This window comes from Camelina sativa, chromosome 12 (assembly GCF_000633955.1).
Source record: "Camelina sativa cultivar DH55 chromosome 12, Cs, whole genome shotgun sequence".
NCBI classification, from domain to species: Eukaryota; Viridiplantae; Streptophyta; class Magnoliopsida; order Brassicales; family Brassicaceae; genus Camelina; species Camelina sativa.
The window spans coordinates 27869497-27883969 of NC_025696.1; the positions used below are offsets into that span (position 1 = coordinate 27869497).

Consider the following 14473-nt stretch of genomic DNA (forward strand, 5'->3'; position numbering starts at 1 on the left):
TAAAGACGGAAAATCTGGAAGAATTGTTTTTTAAATTAAAAAATTTGAAGTAATTGAATATGATTGATTGAAATGAATATAGAGTTTTCTATATTGGAAAAGCGAAAATTTTGTTTAGTTTTGCAGAAAATTAGGTTCAGAGGTAGAGATAATTTAAGAAAATTATATTGGATTGATAGGAGAATATTTAATTAACATACCTTATTTTGCATATTTCAATTTTTTGTTTTATTTTTTTTTAAAGTATTTTTATGGTAATGGCATTGGTTGTAAATACTTTTGAACTCCAAGTCTTCTTCTCAAAAATGCTGTGAAATTAATAATATAGATTATTGAGTTTTTTTTTTGGTAGGGATGGGGAGCCCCATTATTTATTAATAATAGGAAAAATAATTACAAATGAATTTGCCTTAGGGGGCATAGACCCAGACACATTCTCTCTTAGAATCGAAACAACATCAACAGGAACCAAAAGAAAAGAATGAAATCCCATCGGTAAGGTAAAAGCATGGTTAACATCAACAGGAACCAAAAGAAAAGAATGAAATCCCATCGGTAAGGTAAAAGCATGGTTAGCTAACCCGTCAACCAAACGGTTAGCCTCCCTATACATGTGAATAATCTGGACTATCCAATCTCTAGCGATAGAGTCATAGAACAAATGTACCAGAAAAGATAGTGGGTGCACTTCACATATCCCTGTCTTGAGAAATTCAACCACAATTTCCTAATCAACTTCCAGTTCTATCCGCGTAAACCGCTTCTCCCAAGCCATATACAGACCATAATACACTCCCCATATTTCTACGAGAGGTGTAGTACAGCTTCAAATGTTTAACCTACACACCATTCTCCCTCCTCATTCCGTAATACACCTCCTGCAGTAGCCAGACCTTGGTTACCACGAGAAGCACCATCTGTATTCACCTTAACCCAACCTTGTGATGGTACATCCAGCCAACCATCCTTTCCACACGAACCACCTGACCCAACTGCCCCAAACTCGTTGCCTGCGCAAATGACACCTCCTTTGACAGCTCTTTTGTAAAACGTACATGATCCCTCCATCTTCTAGTAAGAATTATTGAGTTGACGAAGATAAAAAAAGTTTGACTATTTTTTTTCTTCAATTTCACCTAACTTGCTTACTTTTGATACATTTCCATGTTCCAAATGTATTATCAACGAAATTGAACATGTTAAATATATTTCCGAAGTAGATGGAACATTAGAGAAACTAGTCAACTACTGATATGCGCAGCCAAGTGGCCAGATGGTTCGTGGCTACCTCTCGGAACGGTAGCGGCTTAAGTTGGATCTTGCATAAATAACTCTTCTATACCATGCCTAAAACTAACTTAAGTAGATATGGGTTATGAATTGTACATTTGTGCGCTAAGCAACTCGGTGCCAGATTGGCTCGTCCATAAAGAAAAACCAAGATTTACCATTGTTGTATTGTTTACATTCCTTGTTTATATGATAAATGATACATGAAAATGATACTAAGACAACAAATACATGGGATAAATAGACTACGAGTTTCAGGTGTTCTTCCTTGTGAATTAAACATATACAGAGGGAAGGCTGAAACTAATGACTTCGATTCTCTGATCTTTAAACATGTTCATGAGAAGAGTCAAATGAGTGGTTCGTTTGATTCCTGACCACTTTCCAGAGATTTTGAGGCTTCCTTCTCTGGGTATAACACATAGTGTTGAAACATGAAGATGAGATCAAAAAATATTGTGATCTGCAGAAAACAAAATATTGAAATTATTAGAAACAGAAGTATACATTCAAAAGTAGAATTGCAAAAAGACAACCAAAACATTGTTCTTACAAGTGATAGAAGAGTCTTTCCAAGGTTCCCATAAAAATTCACCCAAGAATCTGGAAGAAAACAAACAATGGACATTTTAGTTAACTGTTATTAGCAGAGCAAACAAAAGCAATTGATGTGAAGGAGAGAAGAGATTTGTTACGTTGGTCAATAGATTGTACAACCATTTGCAGATAGTTAGCGACTCCTCCACCAAAATCAAGAAGAATATTCCCGATGCTCCACCCGACTGTGCTCTTCCTAGTAAAGTTCATCTTTGCCTGTGAAGGAACACATGAATCTGACAATATGAGTACTACTACAGATTATAATAACAAAACAAAATGTGAAAAAATATTAAGGTTATTTGTTTTAGACCTGTGGAATGTACTTGACGCATGTCATGGCGACTTGAATCGAGCTATATAACAATGAAACCATATCCAAATTTCTCATCGAAAGTGTCATTAAACGAATTTGGTTTATAAAGGCTCTTACGCAACAACTTACTTGAAGAGGGAGATAAGCCAGAGCCAAGACTGAGTAGGTAATGCTACGAAAAAACAGATAGCTGCGAAAACCCACACAGCAACCACAATACCTGTAGCAAGTTTGGATATTTTTTGAGGTCCACGCTGAGAGAGAGAGAGTAAATCACTAGAAATCATCAGAAAAACAAAAACAAAAACAGAACACATTTACAGGGTAAAAAGAGACAAAACAAAAACTAGATTAACTCACTTCATAGATAAAGATCTGGAACAGAGTAGCTGCTGTCATAACAACTGCATGGAGTGAGAATGCAACATCATTTGCAGCCACAGGTATCATCTGAAAATACGCCAAAACCAAAACAAAAACCGCTTCATCCCATTTTCCCCCAAAAACTATTCCAAAACTACCAGAAACACACATCCTCATAACCATCCACATTCATTTACAATAATCTAGGCAGAGGAGTCAGTCACAAAAAACCAAACTCCAAATCATCCATCTCAAAACCAAAAACAAGACTAGAAATAAAGGAGAAAGAGTTTTACCTCTTCATCGCCATATGTATCAAAGTACTGTTTCTGAATAACAGGACTAAAGTAGAGGGAGACGTTGTATATCATATACGATGAGTGCTTTGTCAAATTCAACATGGCGAAGTCGAAGTTCAATCCAACCACACTTTTTCATACAAAAAAAAAACAACAAAAGAGTCATCGATTTCGATTCCACCAACAGCAGACCAAAAGAAATAATAATAAGATTTAGATAAGAGAGAAAGAGAGAGAGAGAGAGATGATTTATACCTTTTTCTGCGGAAATTTAAAACAAGCTGTGGGTAAAAGCTAAAAGACCACGAAGCAAAAGCGATCCATCCAACGATCTCGTACAAGATCTCCAGAGGGATCGAATTCCACGACGCCATTTTTTTTTTCCGAAAAAAAAGTCAAATCGGATCTGTTTTTTTTTTTTATAAAAAAAATTGTTTTCTGGGGGAGTTGACGAGGATGAAGACGTAGAAGAAGGAGCCTCTTTCTTACGTTATTTATTTAATTTTTATTCTATTTTGTCGGCGAGCATGCTTAAAAAACAGCAGGAGTAGTATTGTTTGGTGGGTACGGCCTTAAGTTATGGGCCACATGATTTATGATTTGGCATTTAATGATGACTTGTCTTAAATATTTATGGTACTGTTCTTTCCAAGGATCTTATCATGAGAATGGCGTAAAAAGCCATTGATTTTAATGAGACAGAGGTCCTTTTATCTTATCTCTCTCTGTCTCTCTGAACCTGACCATCTTTATGGCTACGTTCCTAATTCAACTATTTATAGTACTAAAATGTTTGTCTGGTGGTGCTTCAATAATTTATGTAAACCTCTTTATTTTTGCAAGCTCAAAAGACTTTTAGATTTTGAATAAATTGGCAACACCAAAATATTGCAAAACTCCAGATTTTTGTTTTTTTTTGCTTAGCTATGAAAGAAATAAGAAATATTTGAAAGATTGTTTTATTTCTGTTTTACAATCGATGATTTCCTTGTTACAAAGGTCATTCTCTTTTATAGTGATACATGAGGTTTAACCTAGTGTCTAGAATATTCGATTGCCTTGTCCAGCTGTAACAATTGAGATGTCTTTCACATGTGATCTGCGTCGCATGATTCAAGCAGCTGGAACCTGTTTTGCGTGATCAGCTCCGTGTCTTTAGCATTCCTTTTGTCTCTTGTTGCAGGTTGTGTAAGAGTTTTACTTTTATCACTTGTTGTAGTTGTTGCAGGTTGTGTAAGACTCTGTTCTGCTGTTGCAGGTTTCCGTTTATGTGACATGGGCTTGAATGCTGATGGGCCTGAGCTGGGTTTTGATTTGTTTGAGTCTGGATGCAGAACGTTGTCGTTTGAGGCTCTGGTGTTGATACTCCCCCGCAAACTTGGAGTAGGTGGAACAACGACACCAAGTTTGGCCCGGAGATGATCAAAGGCGTGTTGCGGAAGCGATTTTGTGAAGATATCAGCGAGTTGGTATTCAGCAGGTATGTGATTGACAATGAGATTTCCAAAGGCTACCTGTTCTCGAACATAGTGATAGTGAGTAGCAAAATGTTTGGTACGAGAGTGAAAGCTTGGATTGGCGGTCAAGTAGACGGCAGAGAGATTGTCACAAAACAACTCTGGTGTTGCAAACTGAGGGACTCCAAGACTTTTAAGCAAATTCACAAGCCAAGTGATCTCAGATGTAGCTTCAGACATGGCTCTGTATTCTGCCTCTGTCGAGCTTTTGGAGACAGTGGGTTGTTTGCGTGAGGACCATGAGATGAGGTTATTGCCGAGAAAGGTACAAAAACCACCTGTGGAGCGACTGCTGCTTGGACAGCCACTGTAATCACTATCACTGTAAGCCCTCAACTTGCAGTTTGTCTTGTTGCTGAGAGAGATACCCATCGTGGTGGTGCCTCTGATGTAGCGAAGGATGCGTTTGAGGAGTTGAAAATCAGAGACAGTGGGAGCATGCATTTTTTGACACACATAGTTGACTGAGAACTGTATATCAGGTCGTGTAAGAGTCAAGTATTGGAGCTTCCCAGCAAGGCTTCGGAAATACTTTGGATTTTCAAAGAGCTTGTGCTGATTTGGGGCTTTGCTTAGTTGTTGTGGTAGAGGAGTGGCAACAGGAGAGCAGTTAGACATTGCTGCTGTAAGGAGAAGGTCCTCAGCATACTTTTGTTGAGAGAGAAACAGACCATCAGGATGAAAATGAGCCTGAATCCCGAGAAAATAGTGCAGTTGACCCAAATCTTTCATTCGAAACTGTTTGTTGAGTTCGTCGAGAAGGCTGGTAAGGAGAGCAGAAGGGTTCCCCGTGATTACCATGTCGTCAACATACAGGAGCAGAAAGATGACATCATTGTTCTTAATGCATATGAAGAGGGAAGGGTCTGGAATGCTGCAGAAGAACCCAAACTCAAGCAAGAAGCTGCTAAATTTATCAAACCAAGCTCTTGGAGCCTGTTTGAGCCCATACAGTGATTTGTGTAATAAACAGACATGATCAGGATGATCTTTGTCAATGAAACCTGCTGGTTGTCTCATATAAACGGTCTCAGTAAGGTCTCCGTGAAGAAATGCGTTTGAAACATCCATTTGTTTAAGATCCCAGTTCAAAAGAGTGGCTACATGGAGAACTGCTCGAACAGTCGGAGTACGGACCACTGGACTATAGGTCTCGAGGTAATCGATGCCCTCTTCTTGATTGTAGCCTTGTGCTACTAATCGAGCTTTATATTTGTCAAGACTACCATCAGCATGAAGCTTGACTCGAAATACCCATTTTGAACCTAGCACATGCATATCGGGTGTATGAGGAACAAGAGACCATGTACCTGTTGCTTTACAGTTGCTCATTTCCTCACCCATAGCATTTGTCCATCTCTCATCTTGTAAAGCTTCAGTTACTGTTCTAGGCATCGGATAGGATACTTTGTGAGAGAGAAGCGCATACCTTTGATTTGGTTTGCTGATACCCGCCTTTGAACGTGTGATCATAGGGTGAACAGAGTCAGTTGATTGTTCATTCGAAACTGCAGAATCTGTTGTAAAAGGTTGAATTGGTGATGAGAGAATGCTGTTGCCTATAGGAACAAGGTCTAAGCTTGCCGTACACCCAGTACATTCCTCATCATCAACAACCAAAGTAACAGGAGATGCAGTTTCAACCGGAGAAACGATGTCAGGACTTGCAGGGGTATCAGAAACTGTAACTGGGATTGCAGGGGTATCATAATCGTTTTGCGAGACATGAATTTCAGCAGGAGGAAGAGATATTGGAGCCTCAGAATCAGCAGTGAGCGCATGAGTCTCATCGTTACTGAGAGCCGTGGAAGCAGTTGTAGACACAGTTTGAGCAGCAGACTCGACAGGAGATCCTTTTAGCCAAGCAGTATAAAGTGGTGTGGGAACAAACCGTTGTGATGAAGCATATGTGTCAGCAAAGGGGAATGAATTTTCATCAAAGAGCACATGCCTGCTCAAGTAGACACGACCAGTGGGAGGATAAAAGCATCTGTAACCTTTGTACTTTTCTGTATATCCGAGGAAGATGCATTTGAGAGAGCGATGATCAAATTTGTTGTGAGCATAGGGACGGAGAGTAGGGTAACAAGCACATCCGAATGTTCGAAGAGCTGAGTACTCAGGAGCTTTACCATTTAAAACCTCAAAAGGACTTTTGTTGTTGTCAAGAGAGGTTGTTGGTAATAGATTACAAAGAAAGTTAGCAGTAAAGTAGGCCTCCACCCAATGACTCTGAGGCGTCTTGCTCTGAAATAAAAGAGTGAGTGCCATTTCAGTTAGTTGCCGATGCTTCCTTTCAGCCAAGCCGTTCTGCTCTGGTGTGTGAGGACATGAAATATAGTGTTGAATGCCAGAATCTTGTAAGACTGTTAAAAAATTTTGACTTATGAACTCGCCTCCACCATCTGATTGAAAAGTACCGATTTTGTTTTGTAAGAGATTTTCTACTAGAAGCTTGTACTTGGTGAATATGGAGCAGAAATCAGACTTTCTCTTTAGGGGATAGAACCAACAATATCTTGAGAAATTGTCTATAAAGACTACATAGAACCTGAACCCTTGAATAGAGGAGACAGGAGATGGACCCCAGAGATCACAGTGAACTCTCTCTAAAGGTCTAGAAGCATGAAAAACAGAAGGGATAAATGGCAACTTCGAACTCTTCCCTAGCCGACATGACTCACACATCTTGCTGGTACTTTTATTTATCTGAATCGCCTTATTAGTAGATAAAAGTTGGAGGACTTGAGCATTGGGATGTCCTAATCTTCGATGCCAAACTTCATCAGATGTCTTAATTTGTCTCGTTGAATAGAACAGCTTGTACTTTTGATCCTCCAGCTTATAGAGACCCTCATTTTCCTTTCCCTTTGTCAGAAGCTTGTAAGTTTCCTTGTCCTTAATCACAACATCATCAGAATCAAATGTAACAGCACAAGGATAATCTTTACATAACTTTGAGACTGACAATAGAGATTTCGCTATGTCAGGACAAACTAACACATCCTTTAAAGGTAGATTACCTGACGTTGATGGTAGATTAGCTGAGCCGATATGAGTGATGGGAAGGAAATTACCGTCACTGGCCATCACAGTGTCGTTACCATGATAGGGTTGAGCTTTCTGAAGTCGCTGAGTGTTGTTGGTGATGTGAGCCGTTGCTCCTGAATCAGGGTACCAACCACCATCGTCAGTGACATCGGTCATGTGCAGAGCAGAGAAAGCAGCAGCTACAGGAGTAGGTTTTTGTTGATACTCTTCATCAAAGCGGAACCAACAGTCAATAGCATTGTGACCCTTTTTGTTGCAAATCTGACATACTGGCAACTCACTGTTTCGAGAGGATGTGTTGGACATGAACTGTTGGTGAAAGCCGCGTCCTCTCGTTGAGTAGTTTCCATGTCCCCTGCCTCTGTTACCACGACCCCTGTTTTGGTAGTTTGAGGATCGTGCAGTGTTGAATGCAAGGTGAGGTGATACCTCTGAAGAAGTTGAGTATCCTTGAAGCCGGTCGTCGTAGCCAGTTAAGCGAGAGATGACATTCTCATAAGTAGGTTCAGGACTGCGATCCATGGAGTCTTCAATAACTGTGATGATTGGTTCATATTCACGACTTAAACCTCTCAAGGCAGCAAAGATCTTCATTTTCTCACTTACGGGGTCTCCAATAGAGGCAAGTTGGTCGCAAATGTCTTTGATACTCCTGAGATAGTCTGACATGTTTTTGTCTAGCTTCTCAGCGTTTTGCAGACGTCTTTGCAGCTCGAACAGTCTAGAGGAGGAGGTCCGGTTGAAGTGAGAAATAAGAGTCTCCCATACTTCTTGAGCGATTGTGGCTCCTACTACCAGTCGTAACACGTTTTCACTCATGGATCCAAGCAACCAAGCTTTGACAACTTGGTCAGATCGAGACCAACTCTCAAAGTCTGGATTGATGACTTCTTCAGACTGGTCATTAGCTTTGTTGCGGATAGGAATTGTCTCACGTGGTGGTTTGCAGGCGCCATTAACGAAGCCTAGTAAGGCTTGTGTTCGCAGAAAGGACTCAAATTGTGATTTCCAGATTATGTAGTTTTGCTCAGTGAGTTTGATAGTAACACAATTTGAGATGTGTAAGGAAGGAGATGAGTAGAGATCCATGAATCCATCCATGGCTCTGATACCATGAAAGAAATAAGAAATATTTGAAAGATTGTTTTATTTCTGTTTTACAATCGATGATTTCCTTGTTACAAAGGTCATTCTCTTTCATAGTGATACATGAGGTTTAACCTAGTGTCTAGAATATTCGATTGCCTTGTCCAGCTGTAACAATTGAGATGTCTTTCACATGTGATCTGCGTCGCATGATTCAAGCAGCTGGAACCTGTTTTGCGTGATCAGCTCCGTGTCTTTAGCATTCCTTTTGTCTCTTGTTGCAGGTTGTGTAAGAGTCTTACTTTTATCACTTGTTGTAATTGTTGCAGGTTGTGTAAGACTCTATTCTGCTGTTGCAGGTTTCCGTTTATGTGACATGGGCTTGAATGCTGATGGGCCTGAGCTGGGTTTTGATTTGTTTGAGTCTGGATGCAGAACGTTGTCGTTTGAGGCTCTGGTGTTGATAAGCTAAACAACTAATGTAAAAACTGAAAAAAGTTTCGAATCTTTCTTTTCTAAATTATTGGTGTTAGAGTGTTGACGATGACGACGTTGCCTTTTTAAAATGCTATAAATATAGTATACAGCTAGAATTTGAAACTGTTGCAAAAATGATGGGTCATAAGGATGAGTTGATTCCACAATCTTAGCGTGAAGGGTACAAGCAGCTGATTTTTAAATGATATGAGAGAGCCTTTTATCCGATTGACCCTGACGTTCTTTGTGGTTGCGTACGTTCGTTCTTTGTTTTCAAACCGGCGGCTGTTTTACTTGAACGACGCCGTGGTCATTGGGTTATCCTAATTTTGTATTTTTTAGTAATTAACATTTGTTTCTTTTTTTGTATGTATAATAATTTATTTTTATATATTGATATAAAAATAACCACACAAATCAACTCGTGTTTAGTCGTCTTGTATCTGAGTGAATATGTTTTGTAATTGAATATTACTTAAAACTCCAGATTTCTTTTTTGCTTAGCTAGACATAAGACAACTAATGTAAAAACTGAAAAAGGTTTCGAATCTTTTTTTTTTTCAAAATTATTGTTTATTATTGGTGTTGAGTGTTGACGATGACGACGTTGCCTTTTTAAAATGCTATAAATATATATAGTATACAGCTAGAAATCGAAACTGTTGCAAAAATGATGGGTCATAATGATGAGTTGATGACCACTTGTCATGATCTGGAGGCGGTAGTTTTCTATAAGATTCCACGATCTTAGCGTAAAAGGTGAAGCAGTTGATTTTAAATGAGATGAGAGAGCCTTTTATCCGACTGACCCTGACATTCTTTGTGGTTGCGTACGTTCGTTCTTTGTTTTCAAACCGGCGGCTGTTGTACTTGAACGACGCCGTGGTCATTGGATTATCCAAATTTTGCGATTTTTAGTAATTAACATTTGTTTCTTTTTTTTGTGTGTATAATGATTTATTGCTAAAAACTAATTAGAAAGTTCGGGAGAGGAGGAAAATTAGTCCACGATTATTGATGGTATCTTTATAAACATATAAAAGTAGTTTGTGTATGCTTTTATAAAATTTATTTGAGTATACTATATCTCAAATTTTTAGAAGTACTTTTGATAAAAGTTTTGAAAATAGACATTTTTGAAAAGTGGTATGGGAAAAACATTTTTAAAAAAATAAGATTAATATTTATGAATACAATTTTTTTACGAGTTGGTCCATCAAAAATATATTACTATATAAGTGTGTATTTTTTACAAATGCAATCATTTACAACATTTTACGTATATTACTACTTTAAATTAATATTATTATGAATGCAATCTTTTTACGAGTTGGTCCACCAAAAAAATCATCAATTTTGACTTCGATTCCACCACAAACCTAGAGAAAAATTAAATAGAGAAAGAGAGAGAAAGATAGATAATTTACTTTTTTTGCGAAAATTTAAAATCAGTTGTGGGTAAAAGCTAAAAGACCACAAAGCAAACACAATCCATCCAACGATTTCGTAAGAGATCTCCAGCGGAATCGAATTCTATGACGCTATTTTTTTTTTTAGTAACAGAACTAAAGTAAAAGGAGACGTTGTATATCGTATATGATGAATGTTTTTTTTTTTTTCCTGGAAGTAACAACACTACACATGCTCTGGAATTTGGAGATAGTTAGGTTTACAATAAACCTCTGGTAAGATTTACATAAACCTGACCGTCTTTATTGTTCCAAATTCAACTATTTATATAGTGATACTAAAGTAGAGGGAGACAGTCATGTTTACATAAACCTGACCGTCTTTTATGACTACGTTTCAAATTCAACTATTTAAGTAGTGGTACTAATTTTTTCTGGTGCCAATTTATTTATGTAAACCTCTTTATTTTGCAAGCTCCGAAGGCTTTTCGATTTTGAATCAAAAGCTTTAAATAAATTGGCAACACCGAGATATTGCAAAACTCCAGATTTTTTTTTTGTTTAGCTAAACAAACAACCAATGTAAAAACTGAAAAAAGTTTCGAACCTTTTTTCAAAATTATTGTTTATTATGGTGTGGACGATGAAGACGTGCCTTTCTTAAATGCTAAAAATACAGTATACAGACAGAAACTGAAACTGTTGCAAAAATGATGGGTCATAATGATGACCACTTGTCATGATCTGGAGGCGGTAGTTTTCTATTAGATTCCACGATCTTAGCGTTAAGGGTGAAAGAGCAGCTGATTCTATTAGACTATCCTCATCAGTGTGTTTCTTAGTTGTTTCTTAAAGCAATTTTTAATAATAAGAAGGGAAGAAGAAACTTTGTTAAGAGAAAAGGAAAATTTTGTTGATTATTGGTAGAACCAAATTAAGGTGTTTCTTAGTAATAAATATAGTAAAATAATAATTAATAACTGAAAATATTCAAAATTATTTTTGATATTTTGCTATATAAACTACAAAAACCATATGTACTTCAATTTTTGTAATTTTCACCTAAATATTATTGTGATTATACGAACATCAAAAAGCTATCATATCATTACAATAAAATACAGTTAAATTCTGAATACTTTAAATTTACAAAGACAATTCAGCTAACAATGGCTGTTAAAAATCAGTTTTGATGTTTTATTTTTATGACCAAAATATCTTTGCAAAACATTACATTATTCAGTCTATTCTACACTTAATCAGCGACTAATGCAAATACGGTTTTTGAGGTTTGACAGACTTCGTGTGTTTCATTGGAGAACATGTATACAGAGGCAAGACCAAAATTTCGGTACATAGAAAAGCCCTAACATTCCTCCACTGGTTCAGTCACCTAAATTCGAGTGAACTAGAGGGTCACGGTATGATCTTCCACGTTCCAATACCCAAGACACAGGTGTCTTGATCAATGGACTTTGTCTGAGAGACCTGCAATCAACAAAACCAACAGTCGTGCGTTACAAGTAGTTTCAATATCCAGTGACTAGTCTATGCCTCTATGGCTGCATCAGAAGGAATCTGATCTGAGGAGCCACCACACTCACGTTCAAGAAGAGACCGATATTGATAAAATTCAAGTGTTGTAATAGAGATATTGAAAAGGCATTTTAGTGTTTCAAACTTCTGAAGGAGTCTTTGTAGTCATTTGATCAACAGCATGAACTACGTTCTGAAGCTCTTCCCAAATGGCTTTGTAGACCATCCTTTGCCTGTTCACCGCAGACTGTCCCTCAAAAGCCGATGATACCACATTGATGCTACCAAAACATACATTAATCCAATCTCTGGTGTTATGCCATAGAAGCAAATCTAATATGACAAGTTCAATCTGTATATATCTACTCTGTTTATGCTGATAATACCAGTTCTGCATTATAAATCCCAACTTCGATGAAAGCTAACAAGAACTTATCTATATGAAAGTGAAAGTTTCTATATCTCACAAACTTCAACAAGCACTACCCCCAAACACAAGTTGAGCTACGTGTAACAAACGAATCATAATGGGGAAGATAAAACTGGCTAAAAGACAGAGTAGGTACCAGACATGACGTCCATCGCCAGACATATCCGTTACAGTAACCGACTCAGCATTCAATTGTTCTTTAATCTGCACAGCCACAGGCAAGCAAGCAAACAAGAACAAAAACAACTCATAATGTTTGAGATACATGTGTTGATCAAACCTTACAAAACGAATCATATGCGTGACAAGATTTCCTCATTAATGAATCATAACAACCTAAATCTTGATCTAACATTTGTGAGCTACTGAGAGTAACAAATGTTGCTAAAAATTGACACTGACACACCCACCAATGAAATCAATTTCTTACATATTGAGATGATTGCTCAAGTTCCCAGCAACCAACCGGAAAAAAATAAAGAAGCAAGAGAGACTAAGATTATTACCACATACGAAGCCTGAGAATCGAACTGCTTGAATCTTCCCCAAATATTAGGGTTTCGACGGATCGATCTTCACCGGAATCAAATGCCTTCTGCTTCACCGGAACGAAATTGACGCCGAATCCATGGAGAATCAGACGTGGGAATCAATTGGAAGAGAAGAAAAAAATCTTTTGGAATCGAAGAAAAGAATCAATGGGAATCGCCGATTTGTCGAGAGAGAGAGAGAGAAGAGAGAACACGAAGAAGAAAGAGGAATGCCAAAAAAAAAAATTAAACCCATTAAACTCATTTTTACCATTCAACCATTGATTTGGTGACACCTGTCCACCAAGAAACGTTTCTTTCAATCCTAAAATTAGAAACGATCCTTCAAATTCTTAGCTTATGTTACATTAAAAATAAAAATCTATACCTAAGAAATTTGCTAAGAAACAGAGAAGGACTACCAATGAGGATAGTCTTAGACGGTGTTGCTAGGAGCAGCTGATTTTAAATGAGATGAGAGAGCCTTTTATCCGACTGACCCTGACGTTCTTTGTGGTTGCGTACGTTCGTTCTTTGTTTTCAAACCGGCGGCTGTTGTACTTGTACGACGTCGTGGTCATTTGATTATCCTAATTTTGCGATTGTTAGTAATTAACATTTGTTTCTTTTTTTGTGTGTGTATAATAATTTATATTTATATATTGATATAAAAAATAAACACATACCACACAAATCAACTCGTGTATGGTCGTCGTGTAACTGAGTGAATATGTTTTGTAATTGAATATTACTTAAAATTTAAAATTATTTTTTCTTTTTCAAATTATTTATTTTTATCCAAATCATTTTTTGAAGAATATTGTCTATATTGTACATATATAAGATTAAGTATTTGTAATTATCAATATACTACTATACAATAAGTGTATATATATAATATTATACATCAAATATTAGCTTATTAAATTTTATATTTAACAATAAATACATATTTTAATATCTCTAAAGAAATACTATTAGGGTGTGAATGGTTGCAGCGGTTGGGACGGACAAATCCATCTGCTGAGTGGACCACTTTTTATTTACCATTCAGCAAATATAGTCCGCAGTGGTGCGGTCCAAATAAAGCAGAGACAAAACTGCAGCGGACCAACTGCGGACCGCTTTTGCATACAAATAGAGTTGGTCCGCAGCGGTTTGTAGTCTGCTTTAAAAATGGAGCGGTCCAGACCGCATATATATTTGGCCGTCCTGACCACGGTTACCATTTAAACCTTTAGTATAAACATCACTTTTATACTCTCTCTGTCTCTAATAGATTGATGTTTTGACATTATCACAAATATTAAGAAAAAATTTAATTTGTATTATAAGTTAATTTATAATTAGTTTTGGGTAGATAGAAAAATGTAGACCATTAGATTAATACCAAATGGAAAAAGCATAAACACTACAAAAAAATAATTTTATTGAGACATATTTTTTAAGACATAAAATATTCATCACAAATCTGTGACAAATTAAATACGATATTATGACTAAATTTTTTTTTTGTCAACCACACATTAAATTAGAAAGCAACTCCTAGATTGGTTGCCCAAAACGGAGGGA

The 14473-nt window shown here is 37.2% G+C and overlaps 1 protein-coding gene and 1 long non-coding RNA gene across 2 annotated transcripts; both read right to left on the reverse strand.

Annotated features, from left to right (window-relative positions):
* Window positions 1428-3341, reverse strand: LOC104732749 (cystinosin homolog). Its single transcript, XM_010452329.2, has 8 exons — window positions 3121-3341; window positions 2863-2995; window positions 2564-2653; window positions 2333-2457; window positions 2201-2243; window positions 1986-2103; window positions 1844-1893; window positions 1428-1753 (listed from the first exon to the last, which is right to left on the reverse strand). The coding sequence occupies exons 1-8, from the start codon at window positions 3237-3239 to the stop codon at window positions 1640-1642; spliced, it is 792 nt and encodes a 263-aa protein (XP_010450631.1). The 5' UTR covers window positions 3240-3341; the 3' UTR covers window positions 1428-1639.
* LOC104732750 lies at window positions 11503-13325 on the reverse strand. Its single transcript, XR_002034636.1, has 3 exons — window positions 12508-13325; window positions 12010-12222; window positions 11503-11893 (listed from the first exon to the last, which is right to left on the reverse strand). It is a non-coding gene; the product is annotated as an uncharacterized LOC104732750 (long non-coding RNA).

What these genes read in the sequence shown, in the direction of transcription:
- LOC104732749 (XM_010452329.2), bottom strand. Translation starts at nt 3,239, where the DNA reads ATGGCGTCGTGGAATTCGATCCCTCTGGAGATCTTGTACGAGATCGTT. An exon ending in TGTACAATCTATTGACCAAC is followed by an intron (nt 1,894 to 1,985) that starts GTAACAAATCTC and finishes GTTTTCTTCCAG; the next exon opens with ATTCTTGGGTGAATTTTTAT. An exon ending in GAAAGACTCTTCTATCACTT is followed by an intron (nt 1,754 to 1,843) that starts GTAAGAACAATG and finishes TGTTTTCTGCAG; the next exon opens with ATCACAATATTTTTTGATCT.